The sequence below is a fragment of the Eurytemora carolleeae genome, unplaced genomic scaffold (assembly GCF_000591075.1).
Source record: "Eurytemora carolleeae unplaced genomic scaffold, Eaff_2.0 scaffold195, whole genome shotgun sequence".
In the NCBI taxonomy this organism is placed as follows: Eukaryota; Metazoa; Arthropoda; class Copepoda; order Calanoida; family Temoridae; genus Eurytemora; species Eurytemora carolleeae.
In genome coordinates, this window is record NW_019396094.1 from 358,814 (window position 1) to 383,357 (window position 24,544).

General features: G+C 33.3%; 2 protein-coding genes and 1 long non-coding RNA gene across 6 annotated transcripts; 2 read left to right on the plus strand and 1 right to left on the minus strand.

Moving 5' to 3' along the window:
* The first annotated feature begins 342 nt into the window (after nt 1–342).
* Nucleotides 343–559, plus strand: LOC111694735 (uncharacterized). Its single transcript, XR_002763700.1, has 2 exons — nt 343–387; nt 487–559. It is a non-coding gene; the product is annotated as an uncharacterized LOC111694735 (long non-coding RNA).
* Nucleotides 560–966: 407 nt separating this feature from the next.
* Nucleotides 967–11,065, plus strand: LOC111694734 (mitochondrial carrier homolog 2). Its single transcript, XM_023463732.1, has 10 exons — nt 967–1,045; nt 1,580–1,846; nt 4,043–4,140; nt 6,513–6,619; nt 7,881–8,008; nt 9,052–9,118; nt 9,578–9,666; nt 9,723–9,854; nt 10,095–10,259; nt 10,813–11,065. Exons 2-10 carry the CDS (start codon nt 1,727–1,729, stop codon nt 10,870–10,872), a joined length of 966 nt encoding a protein of 321 aa, XP_023319500.1. The 5' UTR covers nt 967–1,045; nt 1,580–1,726; the 3' UTR covers nt 10,873–11,065.
* Nucleotides 11,066–17,460: 6,395 nt separating this feature from the next.
* On the minus strand, nt 17,461–21,435 carry LOC111694733 (inactive rhomboid protein 1). 4 transcript variants are annotated; one of them, XM_023463730.1, is made up of 3 exons: nt 20,673–21,435; nt 18,127–20,034; nt 17,461–17,763 (listed from the first exon to the last, which is right to left on the minus strand). In XM_023463730.1, exons 1-2 carry the CDS (start codon nt 21,113–21,115, stop codon nt 18,186–18,188), a joined length of 2,292 nt encoding a protein of 763 aa, XP_023319498.1. In that variant the 5' UTR covers nt 21,116–21,435; the 3' UTR covers nt 17,461–17,763; nt 18,127–18,185. The 4 variants fall into 4 exon arrangements, with proteins under 4 accessions (XP_023319498.1, XP_023319499.1, XP_023319497.1 ...); XM_023463731.1 differs by having other exon boundaries at nt 17,461–17,800; XM_023463729.1 differs by having other exon boundaries at nt 18,117–20,034.
* Nucleotides 21,436–24,544: the final 3,109 nt, after the last annotated feature.

Consider the following 24,544-nt stretch of genomic DNA (forward strand, 5'->3'; position numbering starts at 1 on the left):
TTTAAATTTTCCGGAGAGTAAACTAGTATGTCTTAAAAAACTAAATTGTTAACATTTTCAATGTACGATAAAAAATCATTTCATATCAAATTCACTACGTTCCAATCGGTGATCCTGGGTCCCCTAGATTTGATTTGATTTGATTTGATTTGATTTGATTTGATTTGATTTGATTTGATTTGATTTGATTTGATTTGATTTGATTTGATTTGATTTAAAAAAGTTAGGGAAATATACTTATTTTTAGACTTGTAAATTCTGTTTTGGAGGAAGAGTTAAAGACAATACACGCATTCAGTCAAAAAACTCTAACACCTGCTCAGTGGAACGAGAAAAAGGGATAACGTTTTTAACGATTTAGCATCTTGAACCAACTAGTCAGGACAGGTAAGAATCTTGATTGAACCTTATTTTTCTAATTCTTTAAAGGCAAAAAATATGTATATATATTTATAGTTAGATTGGTGACTCATCTTTTTATTACAGATGGAGCAGGGTGCGAAGCGTCCTGTTCAATTCTCTAACCAGACAATTGAACAGATATCAAAGCTTTATTTCAGGAAAACAAGGCATTCCATAGATTCTTTTATTCCAACCAACTATCAATATTTTTCCTGACTTTAGATTCCTTGGTTCTATCTAACACTAAAAATTTATCTTAACTTTAGTTTCCTTGGTTCTATCCAACACACAAGATATATCCCGACCTTTATTCCAAACATAGAATCATTTACAAGGTACATTGCTTGTTAGATGAAATCTGTGTTTTTCAATTTAATTTAATTTAATTTAATTTAATCTAATCTAATCTAATCTAATCTAATCTAATCTAATTAATTAAAAATTTAAATTTTAAAAGATACTTTAAAGAAATTTTATCTCAAGCTATTGCTTAAAGAAGACGATAGAATTTTGTGTTATCAGAGTTTTGATAATGTTAAAAAAATGTTAATTCCTGTCACGAATCCTTAGAAATGAGAAAACCAAGTACAGCAATGAATCTTTGGCTCTGACATCTGAAATAATACGAGTATACACAATGGAGGTAAATCATGCAGATATTTTGCAAGAACATCAATCTTGTGAATGAAATAGTACAGATGGTTTGGTTTAGTAATATTTGTAAAGGTAAAAATTTAATCCGACTTTTTACAATAAATTAGTGATTTGTTTAGTATTTTTCGATGAAAATGTTATTTTCTTAAGCATTTTATTTTTGGATTTCATAAACCCTCAGTTTAAAATTTCTTCTTTGATACCGGGCTTTATATTCAATTAACAATAAACATATTTTTTTGACAACAAACTTATTAATTTCTTTTTTTATTGCATGTATTTTCTATATATTCCGCAAGTATTTGTAATAGAAGAATGCGTACAACAATACAACGTACATTTTAAGGACTATATTTTAATTTTTCCTAATCCTTAATTTATCTACAGAAATCTAATTATTTAAGAAAAGTATAAACATAAATATATCTCCTCACATGAAAAGAAACTATTATAATATACTCACAATTAATTTGTTTATCCAAGTTTAGACTGTATTATGATTGCTTTAAAGAAGTATTTTCAGATTGCCCACAGAGCATCCTTGCAGGCTAGCTCCGAAGCTTCTCCAACTCTTAAGCCGGAACATGTTGAGAAAATTCTCCCTCATCTGTTATTGGATTTCTCTTGACCTTTGTTTTCTGCATTACTTACTCTTCGTCATCTTTCTTAAATGTTTCAGATAGCAATGGAGAAGCTTGAAATACCACAGGAGATACCTGTTGGACTTGCTTTCAAGCTCGGAATGTCTGTTCTTGCGCATCCATTGGAAGTATCCAAGGTTCTCATTCAGGTGGTTATCATATTCATATGTTATACCTGCTTGTAGTAAACCTATCCAGTAGGAATTCTCGTTATTCCTCGGTATAGGAAAGGAATCGACTTTTAAATATTTTTAGCCATGGGCGTACGAGAGCATTTGTGTGTGGGGTGGGGGGCATTATTTGCAAGAGTCAGCGCACAAAATGTGTGCCCCTGGTAACATTGTGACTCCCCCTTAAAAACCCCTTTTTTGAAAAAACATTGATACCTTTTTTAACTTTGTAAACTATTCGATCATATGTGCTTCATCAAATAACTAGAAATAACTAGTAATAACCTTTTTGTTGCCTAGGTTCATATTTACATCCAGATTAAACCACGTCTTAACCTTCATGAAACATTAAACCCTTTCTTTGTTACTAAAAGGCTTTCTAGGCCTTTTCAGGCTGTAAAGACACGCCCTTTCTTCTGCGCAAGCTAGGCATTCCTGTACTTTTTCCAACCATGTATAAACATTGTATTTTGCATTATACTTCTGTGACTGACTAAACTTTGTAAATTCTTGGATAAAGTAAAGTTTATTTTTTTAATAGAGTCTATGAGACTATGAGTAGTAAAAAAGAATTCAGAAATATTTGGTCGTAAATCAATAGTGGTTTATACTTACATAGAGGTCTGAATAAAATTGAACTAAAGAAAGTATAAAACTAGAAGTTCTGGTCTAATACCGTAAAAAGTTAATATTTCAAGAATCTATTTTAGACTCATATTTTATATATAAACACGAAATAGCGCACATATACACACTTCCATATAACAAGTGTTAACAAATTATTTACGTAATTTTCTTAATTGGATTCATCGGACACTTCCTCTTAATACTGTGGTGTAAGCTTCAATGGTTGAAAAATAAAGATGGAAACGTTTCTTTAAAAATATCTATATTTTCATAGAAACGATACATATTGTAAGCTTTGTAATAAGATTTTTTTAGTTCAGGTCAACAGTGAGATTTTAAAGTATTTTTTATATAGGTGCCCCCCCCCCCGTACGCCCCTGTTTTTCGCTTCCTATGTTAACAAAATATACTATTCTTACACGCTTAAAAGATTAAAAAATGGAAATTCTTACACACTCATTATATTTATTTTTTTCAATGCAGACAAATTTTGAAAAAAAAGCGTATGGAAAACTTCAATTAAAAAATTATGCTCACTTGCCTTAAATATTTTGTCCTGACAATAATAACTTACCATTTTAGTTTTTAGCAGTATTGACTTACCATAATCCAGGTGTGTTATTAATCAACTGTTACATTAGTTTCCGTCCTTTGATGGATCTATTATTTATTTATTTACATTATTTTGAGCAATGTGTATTGTTTTAATAAGATTAGAAATAAAAATAAAACCAAATGTAAAAGTTACAATTTTAGTTAATACCTTCTATTAAAGCCCTGACAAAGCTTTATATTAAACAATTATCTGCTTTTTTAACAGTTTAAGGGTACTATGCCATGCAGGGGTGGATACAAGGGGGACATTCGCCCCCCTCTGACAGATTCATGGAGGGGCGTAGCCCCCCCTGAGATTTCGAGGCAAAAAATGTTCCCAATTTGATCAATGTTATTGTTAACGATAAATTTAGAATTAGAAATTTGTAAGTTAAGTTATAATATTGTTCATATCTAGTAATGTTCCTTAATCAATACTCATTTATCAAAATTGTAATATTGTTCCTAATTTTCATGCATTTAAGCATAACTAGTAATTTCTTTTTGTTCTTAAATTGCTAATGTTCCTTTTATTGTTCCTGTTCCTGTGTCCGACCCACCTTAAATCCCTGTCCTAATCCTATATTTTTGTTCCTAATTCCTGTCCTAATCCTTTATTTTTGTTCTTAATTCCTGAACAATCTTTTTATTGTTCCTAAATCCCTGTCCGAATCCTTTAATTTTGTTCCTATTTCCTGAACAATCTTTTAATTGTTTCTAAATTCCTGTCCTAATCCTTTATTTTTGTTCCGAATTCCTGAACAATCTTTTAATTGTTCCTAAATTCCTGTTCTAATCCTTTACTTTTGTTCCTTTCGCCTGCGGCACGATTTGTTGTTCCTAATTATTCATTTTTTTGTTCCTAAAAAATCTTGCCCCCCCCCCCCTCACTTAAATCCTGTATCCGCCCCTGATGCCATGACTCTTATTAAAAATTAAAAATATGTTTACTAGCTTGGTCATGAGCCTGTAGCTCCCAGGGCAACTAGAACTCTGTTAGGCAAACCAGCTCTATCTTTGCCATCTGTATTTCAGTACTGTGGATATATCAGGTAATTATAGTTGACGCATTCTTCAATAATTTTCATCCAACACAATTGATCAATAATTATGTTCGCGTGAAGTTTCTGTTAATTACTGAATTAAGAGAATTTAAGAAGTGAAGGATGTAAAATGCAGTAAAATACCCAGTTTCTTGTAAGGTCTTTCTTATGCTTTCCTTTTGGCAGCACATGCCAATTACAGTGCTTAGGATCCACATAATTTTGATGCGGATCCGGATCCTGGATCCGCACTGGAAAAAAAATTGGATCCGGATCCAGGTCATTTCTTTTAGATTTACCGGATTTAAAAAAAAAAATTCTAATTTTTTCGCTTATTTTTATTCTAAAACTTGATGAACCATTAAGAAATGAGGAAATTTTTATAATCTCTTTTTTTTCAAAAGTTCAGAGTTGGGTTTTAGGAGTAAAAAAGTTGTTTTTGCAGTTAATAGTTGATATTTTACCCCTTGGATCCGGATCCGTGGATCCGCATATTTTTGCGGATCCGGATCCAGTAAGCCAAAATCTTGCGGATCCAACGGATCCGGATCCTAAGCACTGGATACAAATTATCTTCAGGCACAATAAATGTGTCGGGAAGAATGTATACAGTTAACTGTGTAGACATAAAATATGCATGTGTTGTTCAAAGAATTGTAACCACTGAGGATCGTCATGATAGACGTGAAACACTATGTTTAGTATAATTCTTTTTTTAATAAAAATGTGAAGTTAAAAACTGAAATATATATATATATATATATATATATATATTTATCAACTGAAAAGTTACCCCCTTAACTTACATGCTTTACCTAAAAATAGATTTTCCCCAATATTATCAACAACAAAACTAACAACATTTTTGCATCAACTTACATTCCTTGATAAATTCATTTCAACATATTTACATTCCTTCCGAAGGTATATTGTTCGGCATCACTTTCTTAATTATTTTACTCAGTTCTAATTAGTTTGATCATTTTTGGTGAGAATAATTTTTATTTTTGTTTTTTATATATCTTTCATTTATGTTCGGAACTGAACTATCGGATAAACGCTTAAAATTACGGGTGTCATCTATTGCACTATTGCAAATACCCACGGGAGCAGTGAGTACTCCTAAACCATTTGATTAAACGAGGAGGGGAAAATGCGCCGCATCTGCAGAGCTTCCTTTCCAAAAAAAATACTCTAAATGGATTTGCGGCAGCGCCCGTTTTGTCTTCCTGCAAAATGTCTTTGCTTCTGAAAGCAAAATATAATATTTTGTAAATACCTGCTGATGTTAATCTTCTCTAAAAAAAAATTTTAAAATAATTAGAAGTGCAATCTTTCAAAAATAACGCAGTGTTGCGTGTGATTCGGTTTAGAATTATCTGGAATCTATCTATTTAAAAGATTTTAATAATTATTGCTCTAGGCAGTGCTCAGGATCCATTTAATTTTGATGCGGATCCGGATCCGGATCCAGGTCATTGATCAAAAAAAAATTTTATTTTAGTTCAAATGTCTTTTCATACCTAAAAAAAATGTTAAACATTTAACATTTTTTTATACTATTTTTCTATTAGTTTGCACAAAATGATAATGATTTTTTTTTACTTCATTGGATGAAAAAAAAACAGGTCTAATTCATATTAGCTTTTAGTAGAAGGAGGGCGTTTGGAATATCTGCCTTCAGGCAACTCCTTAGGTCTGATTTGAATATCTTCAGGGCAGAGATACTGGGAACACAAGATGTTCCTTATCATCTGTATCTTTTTAGCATATGTGCGCCCCATCCCTTTTCCCCCTCACTCTTACACATCCTTACACCTTAATTTGTGAAGACTAAATTTGCTTAGTTGCAATGGGGAAAAGGGAGACTTCTCCCCCCCCCTCTCTAGTTATTAAAGGGGGTGGGGGGAGGGGTGCACGGTGGAGGTCTGAGTTAAGATTTGAGCAAGATAGAAACCTGAGACCCTGAGAACATTTTTAAAATCTGTTAAACAATTCAAAATAGGATATTTTTAAGGAAAATTAACGCTGTTTTGCACATTTTGAAAAATAAAATTGTGCTTGGATCCGGATCCGTGGATCCGCATTTTTTTGCGGATCCGGATCCAAAGAGCCAAAATAATGCGGATCCAGCGGATCCGGATCCGGATCCTAAGCACTGGCTCTAGGAAGCGAGTCGATGTTTACTTACTTATATAACTTATAAGTTAATTTGTTAAGGAAATGATAATCTTCATCGCATTGCTGTTGCAAATCTATGTTTGAGAGTCATTTGCGGTAATGAAGTCCTAAGGGTGCAGCGTGCCTCCCCCCCCCCCCATCAAACATGTAGTTTGCTTAAAATCTAGATTTATGACCGCAAACGCGTATCTTCTATTTAGACGCAGAGAGGGTTGGTCGGGACTATTTCGGGGGATTACTCCGAGAATATCTAGCATCGCGCTACAGAGCTTTACAGCTGCCAAGTTTGATGAAATGGTACCGCCAGGTACTTAATAGAGTTTAAGTATTAGTAGTAAGAAGTATACATCTTAACTCTAAATTCTGAGGTCGGCATCTAAGGTTGTTGGGTAAACGGATGCAGCGCTAATGCCCATTAAGCACATAATTGTGTGTCAGGAACCCTGAGGTACCTCCAGGTCTTGGTGACAAAAAGAAGGATGTGATTCTGAAAGCAGTAATGTCGTATGTCTTTGAGGACTTGAGTGACCCTGGACTACTTAGGTTCATGAGTTTAGCCATATGGTCAGGTTAACCATTTTGGAGGAGGTAAATAGAAACCAGATGAAGGACAAGGATTTGCATTCGAGTGTGTCCTAGGTGCAGGCCTTTATTAAGCCAAACCGCTCCTAAGTAGCCCTTTCAGAACCGGTAGAGTGGTACACTATGCAATTTCATTTAATGACACCCTTGAGTCGAGATCTACTAATTATCGAGAGAGGGGAGGAAAAGATGGATATTTTTGAGCTTACTGTCCCACTGGAATTGAATCTTGAAAATTCCAACACTCACATTATGAACAAATATGAAATTTTTTTCACAGATAACAGCTAGGGATGTGACTGTTTACCCTTTTGAAATCGGATTAAGAAAATATATCTCAACATCAAACAAAGCAAATCTAAAGTAACTGCATAATTTCTGCAAACCCAATGTTAGGTTCAAAAGCATTTTGCAAAAATCTTTCAAGTCTTGCAGTGCTGTCATCATACCATATTTTTAGACAAAGAAAAACACTAGACTGGAACCAAGATACTCCATTTCTGAAAACCACCTCTGAATAACTTAATTTTACTTAAGCCTTGTATGGCACCAGTTTTTTGGCAAACCCTGTCTATCATAAAACGCGTTACTCAGAGAAAAGAGTATTCGTGGTAAATTGTAAATTTTTCTATTGTTTAATGTAATTTTGCTTCCGACAAATATAAATGATAAATATAGTAGTACAAATCCTGATTAGTGATTGTTATAGTATAGTATGGAAGAAAATTTAGTATGAAAGACCATTCATAATATCAAAAGAAAGAACTTTAAAACTTTTAATTCATTATTACCTCAGACATCCTCTGTCAGATTTTTTATTTATATGCCGCTATTTTTCTAAAAACAAAACAGGACATATGTTCTCGTAATAAATAAAAATGTTAATTGTCTTTGCTTTTAAGAGAGAGGGGGTGGTGATTTTTCTGTAAAAACATTCAAACTACTTCTTAACAATCTCTACCTTTAGTATCTATGATTTTTTCTAGAGGCTGAACTAAGTGAGGAAGATACCAGCAAGTTGACTGATGAGGAAAAACTCCATAGGTTCCTTAAAGCGACTCTCAGGGATATGGCAAACAAAACTGTTTGTGTAATTGTCTCCCAGCCTTTACAAGTAAATATTTTTGTAGCAATAAAATAATAAAATCAAATATAATACACTAAAATTTTATAAATTTATATATAAATAAATATAATAAATATAAAATATAATAAAATAATAAAGTAATATACTTCAAAAGACTGTAGACATAGTTTAAAGTGACTTTATCAAAAGAATGCATGTCCGATTCACAATGGTACCTTTTAAACCTTTATCTGAAAAGCAGTGAGGAAAATATCGTCATTTTTCATCATAAAAAGTGTTGAAATTTAACAATTTTCTTTAATATATCTGCAGCATATCCGCATGCCCTTTTTAAAAGAGAAATCCCAATTGAAAACCATAAAGTTTTAAGGGTAAAAATAAGTATATTTTTCATTTATAAATATTATCTTTTAGTGTATCTACTGAGGGAAGGAAGGCCAACCACAACAATTTCTCTTCCGAGCCACATTCTCCTCATTTTCTCGTCCGAGCCACATTCTCCTCATTTTCTCGTTCAATCTTTTGTGTTAACTATAGTGAAACCTATAGAATTATTCCGGGTGGTTCCATGGGGAAAATTATAGGCAGAGGTATGCCAAATATTTTTCTATTTATTTTATATCACGAAGGTTAGCCATTACGAAAGCAGAAGAGATTTAAGTTTTACCTGATTAAAGTTTGATATCATTCTCATGGTTTTGAAGATTTCAACATTATGTAATCATTGCAATATGCCCTAACGAGAAAATAAGGAGAATGTGGTTCGGATGAGAAATTGTTGTGGCTGGCCTTCCTCCCTTCATCTACTTCTTTTACAATTTTGGTACTGGATTTCATCTTAGTTTCTCCTTGAAATCTTTTAAGGATTGTAAGAATTTCATCTAACATATTTTTGTCTGAAGTGACTATAAATTGGCTCATTCTTCTACCCACATATCATTAAATATAAAACCAGATACCGAATATCATAAAATCACTGCATACCTTAGAGCTTCGTTAAAAATTTTGATTTCCGAAAAAGGAAGTTATCCTCAATATTGTATTTTTCTGATTTTTTTTCAATTTTTCAGGTATTAACTGTCCGTGCAATTGCTGAGTTCGTTGGTGGCGAACACAAATATAGCAGTGATATTTCAGGTCTAATAATAGAAAATACCCATAAATAGGAAACCGTAATTTTTAATAAAATAGTTGGTAAATATAAATACCAAATAGGCGGACAAGCATTAGTACTTTTTTGTCAATGAAGTGAAAAATTAAATATGATTTTGACATGTCAAATGTTTTTGTATACATTTTTAGATATTTCATGCTCTATTGAAGATGGGCTCCCTTCTTACTAATGGCTGACACCCAGTCCAGGGTGTCAGCCAAATTCCTAACAACTTTACAGTCAGAGCATTACAAAATTATTTAATTAGGTTTAGTTCTATTTAAGTTTTGAATTTGAGCTCTGTAAGTATTGTACCAGAGTTAAAATATAGGAGACGTCGGAGGTATTCAGTGCACATGCAAAGTTAGAACCGGATACAATAATCTTTGGCTAAGATGTGGAAAAATTAATTATATGGTGAAATAATAAGTAAAATTATTTAGGCGGCATTTTCTCCGGAATAATGAGCACAGTGCAGGATAATGGAATATTTGGGCTTTGGTCTGGAGTCATGCCAAGGCTTATCGGAGAGGTACATACATCAAATAATATTTTAAGCATGGAAAAAAGTAATTTTTACTGTTTTAGGTTTCTTTGGTTGCCGTTTCAGCGTCAATCACTTTTCTTATCAACACCTACTTACTAAAAGACACAGAAATGAAGAAATTTACTTCCAACTTTTCCAACTACATTGCACAATCCCTAACCTACCCATTCCAGGTTATGTTTGAACATTTCTTTTATGTTTTTAATTTAATGGCTCTGAATACTTGAGGTCTATGATGTATCTGTTATAAAACCGGATAACTGCTATGTAAAAATTTAATTTTTTAATACCTACACTGTCTTCAGGCTCAGCCTTCTTTTCCAATTGTTTCCTATCTTTCTAGTTACTGTTTTATAGACATGTCTCGTAAAATTGGTAATTGGCAATCCGCAATATATATGTTTTTAATCTAGGTAGTAGGAAATTGTATGGTAGTGTCCAGGTCTGGTTTAGCCGCAGGATACCCTCCTTTCATGCCAATGTACATTAGCTGGACTGATTGCTTCTCACATTTAAAGTCTCAAACTCAGTTAAAACGTGGATCCTCACTGTTCTTCAGATACTATACCGGACCACAGGTAAAGTTTGTTTTAGTCCCTTTTTATTTAATTTTCGGCCCTTTGTAAATGCAAGATACTTTTTTATGGGACGGCTTTAACGAACTCCAATAGTAATCTGGTGAAAACAAATTTCGGAGTTTATCTATCTTTGTGTAGTTTATCCATAGATAAATAAATAAACATAGATAGCTTATGTACGCAAAATCACTAAAAATTGTTCAGTCCGCGAACACATACTCAGGAGTGAATTTTATTTTGAGAATATCAAATTACATTGACGAGAACTGAAGAAGGACATGAGAAGGAGTAAACTAACTTAAATTTCTCTCTACAGAACTCATGTTCACCACAAGTACTCAATGGCATAAGAACAGCCTATGTTCACAACCGACCTAGTTAATCTAAATAATAGGAATATCTTTAAAACATCTCTGTACATTTATATCTTTCAAGATGAAAAATGTCGTCTTGTGCGCAATCTATCTATATCCAGTTCATCCAATTTATAATTTTATTGGACTTCGAAGGTGGCTGAGCAGACGCCCATTCTAAATATTTTAAACATATTTAGGTTCTAGTTGGAGACAGAATAATGCCTGTGTCCTCTAATATGCTGAAACCTCCGAAGTAGATGCTAATAGTCCCAAACCAGTACTCAGTAGTCAACTACACTTCCTTTAATCATAAGTTTCTTTTTCCATCACCCCCCAACTTCTAAACCTTTAATTTTATTTCAAGATATTATTTTTCTTGGATAAATTCGCTTTAAATTGTGCTCTGTGTATCGTTCAACTTTTAGTCAATAAAAATACTGATCGTTTTTATTACGTTAATGAAACGATTTTCCTAATAAAATTATCTGAACTCTGCAGTGAGGGTATAGATAAATTAATGAATATATTTCGGCCTAATTGTTACAATCAATATTTATTATTGTCTTCCTACAGTGAAAACTAGAAAACTGGTATAGAAAGAAGCAATTAAAGCCATAATTAAGTGCTTTTGATGTAGTGGCAAAGCAACCAGTTTTACTAGTAACTTATTAAATCACCTTTTAAGTGAACTGTGTCAGTTTACACTGCACTAATGCTGTGTCGCATGTTCAATGGCCTTTAAAAGATCATAAATTTGGGTCTAAAAGTCGTCTACTTATTCCAGAGTTTTATGATTCTTACTGTAATAAAACAACATAATTATCCTCTATTATGTTACGTATGTTTTTTAAGATTTATTTTCTTGACTTGGGGAAAAAATAAAGTTTTGGGAATCTAAAAGAATGAAATAACTTTTGACGTTTAATTTTTTTCCAGGACATCAAAAATCAGGGTAAATTTTTAAAATATATACAGTAAGATATATAAATCATTGACCGGTTCCGTGCTATCTGCTATGCAATGCGCTATTTTTAGTTTTTACCTGCTATATCTAGGCCTTCGCTTTTTAAAATAAATACAGTGAGATATATAAATCATTGACCGGTTCCGTGCTATCTGCTATGCAATGCGCTATTTTTAGTTTTTACCTGCTATATCTAGGCGTTCGCTTTTTAAAATAAATACAGTGAGATATATAAATCTTTGACCGGTTCCGTGCTATCTGCTATGCAATGCGCTATTTTTAGTTTTTACCTGCTATATCTAGGCCTTCGCTTTTTAAAATAACTACAGTGAGATATATAAATCATTGACCGGTTCCGTGCTATCTGCTATGCAATGCGCTATTTTTAGTTTTTACATACTATATCTAGGCCTTCGCTAAAATATTACTTCACCATCTAAGCTGTCAAATGATCCAGGGATTAAAGAAGTTACAGAAAGAAAAAAATAGGATGGAATGAAAACATTTAAAGAAAGGATAAAATAGGCAGGAAATTTGAATAATGACTAAATACAAACACGAATCGTTTTGAACGGGAGAGTTTATAATTGTATGTTATGGATAATTTTGCCGTCTAGAGTACGCTTGGGAAAATATCACACTTTATTTTACCATTAATATTGGAATGGATCGTCAATTTACAATCGGTTAATCGTAACATTTCGACAACTACTACATTTTATCAACTACTAATAAACGTTATCTCACATGTAAATTGTGTAGAGTTATCAAATCAAATCAAATCAAATATTTATTGCACGAAGATTAGAATTTATACAATATAAATTTTGCCGGAATGGCAAAAAAGATTATTGGTTTGGTGGGGAAAAATTGGGAGGAAGAAAACAGAAGGGAGGAATGATGTAGATGAAGTTGATATGTATGAAGGTGGGGGTGGTAGCTGTTGTATCCAATCTATCTAACACTTTCCATCTTAAACTTTTTATCTTTCCTCTCTGCTATCTGGTTGTTTAATGAGCACTATGATTTATTGTTTATAATCCACGATCACATAGGTAGAACAAACTCGCTTAAAGTAAGCCAATTGCGAGAGGCTTAGTGGGATTTCTTAGCAACACTACATGATGGTGTGTGTTCTTTTTACTGGTCGGGCTTGTAATACTTAAAATCCTGGTTCGATTTCAGGGTAAAAATAGCAAATAACAATTTACAAGATAAACAAACATAAATATAGATTGAATGATAAATTGATAAATTGATACATCATTAAATTAATAATTCTTGTTTTGGGATATAACCACCCCTAAACCAAGCCAACCATTTAAAACCACGCAGGTAGAGAAAAGATAGAAATCCAAGCACTAGATACAACTGGTGTATATAAAGGTTTTCTAAAAAGGCATTCATGAAACAATAATACATCATTAAATCATAATATTTTGTTTGCTAGCTGTCATTTGTCATGTAAAAAGGTCGGCAATAATATAAAACTGATTTTATAAGTAAAATCCCAAACTGTAAGAATCCCAAATGAATGTTAACCAATGTTGGGATTGGAAGGATTGGGATTAGGATGAGGACTAGGAAGTCGGAATAGGTTGGACAGGGATCAATTGGGAATAGATAAAATAGGTTGGGAATTGGGATGGATACCAACTAAAGAGGAAGTTGGGATTGGGATTCAATGAATGTGAGGATGATAAAAGGGTTGGTAAATTGGGAGTTGGAGTAATTGGGAAGATTGAGTAGTGAATAGATGTTCTACGGGGACCACAGTATTGGAAAGAGAATCAGCAAGATATAGAAGTTCAGAACAGAGATACAGATATAATAAATACGTGTCTAAAGACTATGGAGAATATTTAGTTTAAAAATGTATAATAAAATATGTATATAAAAACTATGAAGAATATGTAGTTTAGTGGGTACAAATGTTAATAAGGGGAGAAGACGACATTTTGGAAGGAATTAGTGGATTACTGTTAAGTTGGGATAGGAGAGAGAAAAGAGTATAAAAATCATCATTGGAATCATTCAATACTCTGAAACAACCTCCCTTTCTGTTAAAAAAAATAATAAAAAAAAGACTAAAAATCTCATTAAAGAATTTTGGATAAAAGAATGTCGTCTTCTGGATGAAGATATGTATACACTACAGAGTAACGGCAAATATAATACACAAAAAATCGTTTAGAATCACATATTATAAAACTACATGATTAAAAAACTGATAAAAATGAAAATAATTAAAAATGAAGCTCATCATTCAATACTCTGAAACAAAATATCACATAGAAAAGTATAATCCTCGTGAGGGAAAATTAATCTGGGGGGGCCAGGTTTTCATAATTTTCCCCATAGCTTAGTGACAGGGGGGGGGGGAACCTGGACGAAAGGACGAGTATGTATGTTGCTAATGCGTAAAAATTTAAATATTAGAGGATTTACTTATTAAAAAACACATTTTTAATATGATTCATAAATCTAAAGTTTCTGAAATTTTGGCGCAAACGTTCGGCATGTCTAAGGAATGGATTTTTTGTTTTTGTATTTAAATTTGAAAGTTACCCAATTTTAGGCAACTCTCATTACAAATATTCAATTAGATATTGATATAAAAAAATACCGATTTCCTATTAAATCTAAGCGAAAAAGATTTCTTAATGATTAGAAAATGATAATTCTACACTTAAGAAGAAAAATATAAATGGTAGAGTTTAATGAAACCTTTAATTTAAATGCTCCAAAATTTGAAAATTTCCATAATGGAAAAAGAGCACAGTCGGAGACATAGACCTCATGTAGGTGTGTTTATCTGGTAACTGGTGGGAGACCAACCACATCATTTCTACATCTGAACCACATTCTCGGCTCATTTTTTCCTCCGAAACCTTTTTTTTAAGATCTAGATATTTATTTATGTATCGAGATTATTACAGGTTTACAAAATTTGTTATTATGGATAAAATTATTTTTTTGCGATATTATCGTGTACATACAATTACAATTTGGTAAGGTCAAAATCCAGAAATTAATAGATACATTTTTTTTCGTTTTTCATGTCTTGATTGCTGTTAAATTTATATTCAAGTATTGACACTTGACAGAGCAGCAGTTCAAGAGAAAAAAAACTACATTATATATTAGAGGATAGCATACTTTTGAGCGACTTGACATGGAGATACAGGGTGTCCCACGAAACATGACAATAGCAAGACGACTTGAAAGTCGTCTTTGGTATTTGAATTTATTTGTGACATTTAGTTTTCTATCTACTTTAACATGTATGATTCTTGAAACAATTATCACATAATTCCCCTAGCCCTGGCATTTCCAAAAAGTGGTCTGCGTTTTTTGTGCTTTCAATATTACCGGAGATATAAAGAGTTTGGTTCAGATTTCAATTTTGTTAAATAAAAGCAAAATTGTCGAAATCTGAACGAAATTCTTCATATCTCGGGCAATATTGAAAGCACAAAAAAGGCAGACCACATTTTGGAAATGGCAGGACAAGGGAAATTTTGTGATTATTATCTCTAGAAATTTACTTCTAAAATTAGGTTGACAAATAAACGCAGCAAATTATATCAAAAATCAAGACGACATTCAAGTCGTCCTGCATACTGTCATGTTTCGTGGGACACCCTGTACTACAAACACAGTGAGTGTTATCTCATAATGGAAAATGCTACAATGAACAGTGTGCATGCTTTCACATAAGTATGCACGGGAGCGAGTTTTTGTCAAAGAAGATTATCCGAAACCTCGTCCATTCATTTTTTCTTGAATGGTCATAACTTGGAAACTGTGGCCGGTTTTTGAACACCCGATCACTTTAGGGCAGCCTAAGGTTCGGCCTAAATATGTTTTGAGTTTGAGTAAAGATCACAAATTGAATAAGTTCATAAAGACTTTTTACAGAGGTAAAATATATATTTTCTAATAAACCTTACGTAATTAGTTAACTGTAGGCCTTGAAGATTACATTTCAACTTAATATACTCATGTAAAGATGTTTTATGTTTGCCTATAATGAAAGTTTTTCTTAGAGGTACACAATGTGAAGAAATAAAACAGTTGTTTACAGTGAAACCCTTATTAACGAACACATCGAAAGAATTCATCAAATGTCGTATTCTTCACTTTCTGATAATGGAATGTTGCAGATATTTAGTTTTTTAATTAAATAATTATATGGAACTCTTTAAAACTGTTCCCGCATATTCATGGCTATTTATTTATTTTCGCAAATACTGAAGTTTACGTAATATAGTATAAAACCCATTGAAAAGTGTTAAGACGACATTTGATAAATTCTTTTGTTGTATTCGTTATCAAGGGTTTCACTGTATATAAATTGGTTACGATACTCATGAATTGGATATAAAACGCATCAAGCCTCCACTCAAAAAATCAATAAATTCCTTTATTTTTGTGTAAAATAGTAGGAAACAGAGTTACAGTTATTTAAAACTGTCGATTTAATTTTAGTTAGAATTTAAAATTATCAAAAATCAAAAAAGTAGAAAAAAGTTATACAACTTTAAAGGCACAACATTCTGATTAAATTAATGATTTTGAATGCTTCTTCCAAAAAAAATTTACCTTTTCAAAAAAGAGGAAAACATAGATTGCAGATTACATGTACATTGTACATAGGAAGTCCAATATTTATCATTTTGAAAGATTACCATAGATTTTTGATTTAATTATAAATGGTAGGATTGAAGATACAAGAAAAATTGACCTAAAAATACTTTTTGAAATAGAATATTTAAAATTATAAATTATGTTAATGAAATACTAAAGTTTCTAGTTGCAAAGACAGAGATTATAAAAATAAGAGTTTGTGACAAGTGTTCAGTTTTATTGTCATGGTATTAAATCTAATAATGAATAACTCAAACATCCATCAAAACAATGCTTAAATAAAACATATAAAAAACCAAATCATGTTAAAGAATTCTCCTAGTAATAGTTATCTTCTATGTCTACATCTATATTTAAATACTTTTTGCCTTCTTTACATTTCAAACTAGATTATAAATGATTACAAATCTTCTTAGAAGGAAGACGATAAAATTGTTACTTATTAATTATCATTAATTTGTTAATCCATTTTCCGAGCATTATTTCTGAAATTCTGAGCAAACATTAATTTTTCTACCTATTTTATGTGCCACTATAGACACACTAATGTTTGTTAAAAGTTAAATTGTTTTTGGTAGCAAGTTCATCCTGATGTTACTTGTTAATATCCGGGAAAAAATAGTGATTTATCTTTTTTTTAAGTCGTTGAAACCTTATTTCCCAAATTAGTTTTCTTAGCTCATTTGCGAAGAAATCCACAAAACCTGATTTCAATTTACATATAATTTCTTAAGCCCATTCTGAAAATGCGCGTAAAAAGAAGATAATTAATGACAAATCGAAAATTTTAATTCAATCTAATAATTTTTTCAATTCACAAAAATGCAATGTTTCATTTATGCCGAGATTCCCAATATTTTACCATTTCAAAGCGAAAAAATGCGTTGATTAGGTTTCAGAGGTTGTAAGGATGAGAAAATGGGGAGAATGTGGCTCGGATCATGGTTGGCCTACCTCCCAACATCTTGAATTGGGAAGAACCTTAGCTAAATAAAGTTATAAAACATGAAAAAAATCATGAGTTCCCAGTTCCAAATGCAATGTTGTTAGCGGTTACAGTAATAAACTGAATTTGACAATACATCAGTACAGATTGAAAATTTAACAATTTCATATCTTATTCCTTAAACACTTTGAACAACATGGTGAATTATATAAAAATTGTTATCAAAATTTCATTTATCATTTAAATGGCAATAGAATAAAGTAAAAATAAAAATAATAGAATAAATAAAGCAAAAAATATATATTTATCATCTAAAGATACAATATCAAAAAATAAATTCAATTTCATATACTTGATAAAAAACGATATAGATTATAAATCAAAAGATTAAGATATCATGCTAAATAATGTTATTAAAAAATATCTTTTTTTTACTTTGTCTTCATTCAAGACTTCATATCATGTGTAAATGAAATAAATGCAAATCAAAAAGGAAAAAAAAAGTTTAGATTAAAGATTTCTGAAAAAAACTCTTCAGTGGTTTAAGGGAGAGTGGGAATTCGTCAAAAATTATTTGTTTATCCAGTGCTTAGGATCCATTTAATTTTGATGCAGATCCTGGATCCTTATCCAGGTCATTTCTTTAAGATTTACCGGATTTTTTTAACAAAAAATAATTTTCAAATTTTCTGTTTTATTTTTTTCGCATATTTTTATCCTAAAACTCGATGAACCATTCAGAAATGAGGAAATTTTTATAATCTCTCTTTTTTTCAAAAAATCAGGTTTTATGAGTAAAAAGTTTTTTTCCAGTTTTTGGTCGATATTTTACCCCTTGGATCCGGATCCGTGGGGAACCGCATATTTTTTTGCGGATCCAGATTCAGAAAGCCAAAATCTTGCGGATCCAACGGATCCGGATCCTAAGCACTAGTTTATACAATGTTTTACCTCTTATGAAAATGCTGCCTAGAAGGCATGAAGATTTTTTTCAAATAATACTTTTCTGTTTAAAAATTAAGTATCGGTGGATCCTGCATAAAGTTAATATTCTGGTCTGCACAAAAGCCTTTAGTAAATGGTATACAGGTTAGATATTTGCACCATTCACACTCAGTGTTTGGAATATTGTAGAATATTACTGTCAATGTTACGAAGATGAGAATAAACATTATCAGACATACAGCAATCAATACAGCACGTTTAGTCTTGCTATGTGAGTTGTGCTCAAAAGCAACATAAGGCATCAGAGAATAAGAAAGAAGAAAGCCTGTGAAGAATCCTACAATATGAGCATAGTTGTCCACCCATGGTAAAAGGCCCATAAGGAACAGAATAGAGATTATGGAAATAAGTTTACCAAGGGCTACACCTGGAGATTTCAATGCCGGCCATACATTAAGAACTTCAACAATCAGGGAGGCGAGAACTCCAAACTGAGCACCAGCAGGACCAGATTCAGCTCGGAATGGTATGAATATGGCCGAAGCTATGTTACCAGCCATCCCGGAACCTAGGTAGATTATTCCCATTCTAAAGGGACCACATAACTTTTCCATGTCCCGCATGAGGTAGAGCTGAACCAACAAGGTGATTAACAGATGTATGATGCCAGCGTGCAGGAACAATCCGGTCCAAAGTCTGTATATCTGGTCTGGGTAATTAGAATTAAAAAATGGAAGCATGCCACAGACGTCCTGCATACATGAAACCTGAGAGCATAGGGTTGCTTCAGCATGAAAATATCCGTGAACAAAGTCGCAAAATTCTTGAGTTCGAATCTCACATTTTCCATGAATACCAAAACAGCATGGTCTAGATATTCGTTCGCAGGTCATGTGAACAGGAGCAGGGGACAATTTTTGACTTCCAATTCCCCAGAAGCTGGTCGTTTTAGGCAAAGAGGAGACGTAGCAGATAGGCCAAGAAGATATATCATCCGGCCATGTATTTGAATAACTAGATAAGGGAGCTGTACAGTATTGAGGATCCTGGCCACAAACAGGTCCGGAAATTCGCCCATCCGGACCCGGCATCTCAGCACTCCACTTATGAAAGGTCGAGACTAGTGTAGAGCACTCTTCTCGGGAAGTTTGAGAGCATCCTGAGTAATCATTCCTTACACAACAACCTGTTTCTCTTTCCTGTTCCAGTTGTAATTTTCTTTCCTCCAAGAGAAGATCATCCTTTCTCATGCAAGGCGAGAACTTTGCTCCAAGATGTATTAGATCAGCAGGTCTGGGTCCTAACCAGAAGTTCGAGGGTTCAAGGTAATCTACCTCTTCTATGAATAATCCATGTGATAGTACCTGTCCTCGACTTTGATTTAACTCGACTCCTATTGGGCCAAATCCATAAAGTACAAGACTAACTATCATAATTATAACTTGTACTGTTGTTACCCAATATGTGAAGTACGGGCGATAATCGTCCATGTCATCTAACTGTTTTTGGACATGAGGTTTGGAACGCACCATTGTGAGATAGTCACGACCAAATGCTTCTCCGACTACTCCTATACCATATTCTCTCTTATCCACTGTGTCAGGACCCTGTGATTGATTAAATGTTTTAGGAGAAGACTTGTCTTTACCTAAAGGACGGATGCGATTTTTATCACTAAGTCTGGTGATATTCCTCTCAGGATTGCGGGAAAAGGATGGCTCAGGTACTCTTGGAACTTTATCAAAAAATATCTCTTGGTCTATTGGAACAGTAGACGAACTATCTCCATAAATGTCTTTAGGAATAAAACTTCTTGACTGTGATTGAGTCTTCACCTCTTCTGATTCCCCTCGAATTTTTCTCCCAAGGGTCGAAATCCCGTCCACCATGAAATTGGCAACAGACTGTTTGTGCCTGAAATAAAATGTATAAATTTATAACTTTAAATGATAGAGATCAGGCAATTTTTTTATGTTATTTTTCAATCATTTTACTTTTACGGAGCACAGCCAATTTTTATCTCAAAAATCTCAAAAATTGTATTTTGTAAACATAAGTGAAACTAACACCCCTGGTGGTGAATTATGCTCTAATTCATCTATTACAGGATTTAGTCCGATAGATAGATAAATAGATATATATTTCGGCTAACATTATAATAAATACATTTTACATTTTATAATTTTTTTACTAAACAATTATTAGCCAGGGCTACAGCCTAACCATTTCTGGTTGTTTTGATTGAGGGCCAAGCGCTGCGGCCACATGGTCAATTATATCCATGTCTAACATATAAGATGGATCCATGTACAAAATTGATAAGAGGGGGAGGGGGGGGGTCCAAAAATATTTCTCTAGGAATATACCGCTTTTTATATTAATGGTTTTGGTCCACATAACTTTTATAGAGGTCATTCTTTCTATAAATAACTGGGGGTAGATAATACGGTGTCTTCTTAAATTTGAAGTAGCTGGAAGAGCTTTCGGACTGGTCAACAAAGATTTATATAAAAAAATGCACCACTGATTATATCAAAATTCAAATTGCTCACCTCGGATAGGTTGTGTAAATGGAGACTTGGTGGATTATTGGTTCTCCATCAGGAGAATCTACACTAAGAGGAGGTCGTGGTAGGGTCTTGTTAATCTTGTCTAAATCTATTCCGCCATATTTCCTATTAGCTAACCGAATCCTTCGTTCAGTCCATAAAAATTCTCTTTCCCCCTTTTCATCTTCATCAAGGCCGAGGAACTGTTTAGTTTTTCGCTTTAATGTTGAGGATATACTTTCCTTTAAATTAGAAGAATCTTTTAAAGATGATGCTTGTTTCAAAGAGAGTTTCCTCTTTGAGCTAGGCTCCGTAACGATAGGATAGTGAAGAGTAGCTCCCACTCCATTTGAAGATAGATGAATCGACATTGTGGAATTTTCGTCATTTCGTGCCACGCTCACTGCATTTTCAGAGTCATATATCCTTGGTTGAATTTCTGCCATTTTTTTGTCCTATCTTCTTTTACCTTGAAACAATAAAATAGAGATCTTTGTTTTCACCACAAGGGTACTATGTTCGAGTGAAGACATTGGAATGATGTTTTGAAAGTTTATCATGACGTATTATCGATTCTTTAGGGAATAAACCAGATATTGATAGAATTCCTCAGTACTGCCTTCTTGCGTAATCTAATGACTCACATACGTTTTAGTAACTTGTCTGAGTCTCTTAGTCTTTGTTTTCAAGTTTTACTTTTCTTTCTGTTTTGTTTAGATTGGAGAGAGCCGGGCCAAGCAGGCATGCGCGGGACCCGCATTAATTTTTGTGTGCGAATGTATGACATCCGCCCAACGATACTTACGTCCTACGAGGATGGTGTATTTTTCGACCTACTAAAATCAGCTATACTCCACTTCTGAATTACGCCAAATCTACTATACCACACATCCGACCATACTAGCACGTGGTTTTACAGTTGCATGGACTTGTAGCCGCAGCGCCGGCCACCCTAGCCTGTCCGCGGCACTCGGCCCCTAGCCTGTCCTAGCCGCAGCGCTCGGTCCAGAAAAATTGTCCTAAGCTAACCCTCTAATATTACAAAAATAAACAGCTGGCATAGGTTCTATATTGCAGAAGGTCGGAAAGTTATTAGGTCAAAGTTCAGTAGGGGAATGTTGCGTATAGACGATGTAACATTACGAGTCCTACGATACTTCAAGGATGCTATAGGGTGTCCCAATAAACATGGGAATTAAGCGACGACTTTTTTATCGTCTTTCATCCTTGCGGCATTTTTTATGAACACAATTATTGTAGTTTATTCATGTTAAACATCATGATATGAAAAACGCCTGCGGTCAATTGATATTTTCAAAATCTACGTGATCAATTTTTGGTGCAAAATAATTGTACAAATTTCATTTTAAAACTTTCTTAATATCTATTATATATGTCAATTTTTAAGATACAAGAAATATCAGGGACATAGGATCGAGCTTGTTTAGGGGAGGGGCACTTGCGCGCAAAAAAAGTGTGGTGCCCCAGCTTGGCTTAACATTATGTGCCCCCCCCAGTGGCGCAACTAGGGGGGGGGCGAACCGAGTTTCGCCCCCCCCCTCAGCATTTTTCGCCCCCCCCTCGCCCCCCCCTCGACCCTGACACTATTTACTATAATTTTTGTTTTTTGGCGCAGTTTAAACAAATCTGGTCTACTATATTTGAAAAAAAAAAATTTTAATTATTATTAAAACAATTTTCTGTATAAAAATTATTATTATATTTCAACTTTTATATCATGATTCATGGTTAAATCCATAGTTGTGTGACTCAAGCTGTTCAGGGTCAAGGAATACATATATTTGTGTACACACAGTATACCTATACTCTTCGTAATTCAAAGTTCAAACTCAACTCAGTACGAAGCGAGTGCAACAGTGTCCGTNCAGGCTCAAGTAGTCTCTCGAAGCATAAACGTGACGAGCATCAATGATTTAATCATGCTTTGTCATAAACCAACTTTTTAAAAAAATATTGATACCTTTTCTAACTAAACTATTCGATCTTACACACAATTCCAGGGGCATATGAGGGCATTTCTGCACCCCGGCTACATTTTGCGTGCAAAATTTCTTTTTAAGTGCCCCACCTTGGCAACATTGTGCCCCCCCCATAAAAAAAATTGTACAAATTTCAATTTAAACTTTCTTAATATCTAATATTATATATGTAGATTTTTAAGATACAAGAAATATGGTGCGCACGAGAGCATTTGTGTAGGGGAGGGGCACTTTTGCGCGAAAAAATGTGTGGTGCCCTAAGTATAGGGTGTCCCACGAAACATGACAGTTGATGAATAGATTAGAATGTCCTCTTCCAAATACTGGATAAGATTTTAAGACTTTTTGCAGTTTAGTTCGGTAGAAAAATCGATTTTACTTTAGTAAAACTGCCATATAATGTTTATTATTATTCTCTTAGGTATCAAACAACTTAACAAATTATGGAAGAAGACATTTTAAAATATTCACCACTTGTCATGTTTCGTGGGACACCCTGTATGTAAACTATTCGATCATATAACGCACAATTCCAGGGGCGTACGAGAGCATTTCTGTAGGGGGGGGGGGCACATTTTGCGCGCAATTTTTTTTGTGTGCCCCCCTTGGCAACCTTTTCTGAAAAAAATATTGATACCTTTTTTAACTATTCGATCATTTACACACTCGACTCTCACAGTTCACCAAAACAATGCCCTTGAACGGATACAGAGAGTTTGCGTAAAAATTATTCTAGGAAAAGATTATGTTGGAGATACAAGTGCATTTGAGTCCTGTGAACTGGAGACCCTGGAGTCAAGAAAGGACAAGCTATCCCTCTCTTTTGCAAACAAATGTATTAAATCTTCTAAACATCAACATCTCTTCCCTGCTGCAGGTCACCCACATGAACACCAACTACGCCACCAGGAGCAGTATCATGTTAATCATGCCAGGACAGAAAAATAAAGAAAATCTGCTATTCCTCATATCCAGAGACTGCTGAACCGAAAATCTTTTTGTTTCATAATTAACTGTGAATGATAATCACTATTTGATTTTATCACAATAAATCATTATCTATTTATTTATCTTATTTACTACACACTTCCCTATTACAAGTGTTAATAAATTATTTATGTAATTTTCTTAAGTGGACTGACAGACAATCCTCTTAACACTTTGGTGTAAGCTTCAAGGGATGAAAAATAACGATGGAAACGTTTCTAAAAAAATATCTATATTTTCATAGGATCGATACATATTTGTTAACCCTTAACAATCAGTTCTCCGTTGTAAATTATGATATCAAATATTTACAGGCAGTATTTAGGCAGCATTGATTAAAGCTTTTTTAATGAAACTTTTCTAGTTAAGGGCAAAAGTGAGAATTTAAAGAATTTTTTTATACGATGTAATCATAATTGAATGGAATACGTAATTGCATAATTTCAAGTTACCCTCCATTTATAGAGTGGCATGTCCGATATACCTTTGAAACCTTCATTTCTCCATCGTTTCTGAAGCAAGAAACGCATGTCTATAAATCACTTTTGTAGAGAAACCACTAATGAAAATAATTAGTTTTCGAAATGGAAAACAAGGATACTTGATGCAATACTTGATCAGACAAACCTTTGAAGGGTATTGTTGTAAATCAAAATTGAAATTATGTTTGCAGTTACTTTAAACCTCACAATTGATTCTAGATTTATAAACTGCTTTGTAGGTTTGTGAACTGTAAAGAAATGATAAAAGAAACTTACAAAATGATTTTTTTAAAAGATAATGAAAAGCTTTGAAAATACTGCCTCCAAAATCAAGAATCTGTGTTTTTTTTCAACAAATCTTTTCAATATTTTTTCGGTTAAAATGAGCTATGGGTTTCCCCCCTCG

What these genes read in the sequence shown, in the direction of transcription:
- LOC111694733 (XM_023463730.1), bottom strand. Translation starts at nt 21,115, where the DNA reads ATGGCAGAAATTCAACCAAGGATATATGACTCTGAAAATGCAGTGAGC. An exon ending in ATTTACACAACCTATCCGAG is followed by an intron (nt 20,035 to 20,672) that starts GTGAGCAATTTG and finishes ATTTTATTTCAG; the next exon opens with GCACAAACAGTCTGTTGCCA.
- LOC111694734 (XM_023463732.1), top strand. Translation starts at nt 1,727, where the DNA reads ATGTTTCAGATAGCAATGGAGAAGCTTGAAATACCACAGGAGATACCT. An exon ending in TATCCAAGGTTCTCATTCAG is followed by an intron (nt 1,847 to 4,042) that starts GTGGTTATCATA and finishes TATGTTTACTAG; the next exon opens with CTTGGTCATGAGCCTGTAGC. An exon ending in TTGTCTCCCAGCCTTTACAA is followed by an intron (nt 8,009 to 9,051) that starts GTAAATATTTTT and finishes TCAATTTTTCAG; the next exon opens with GTATTAACTGTCCGTGCAAT.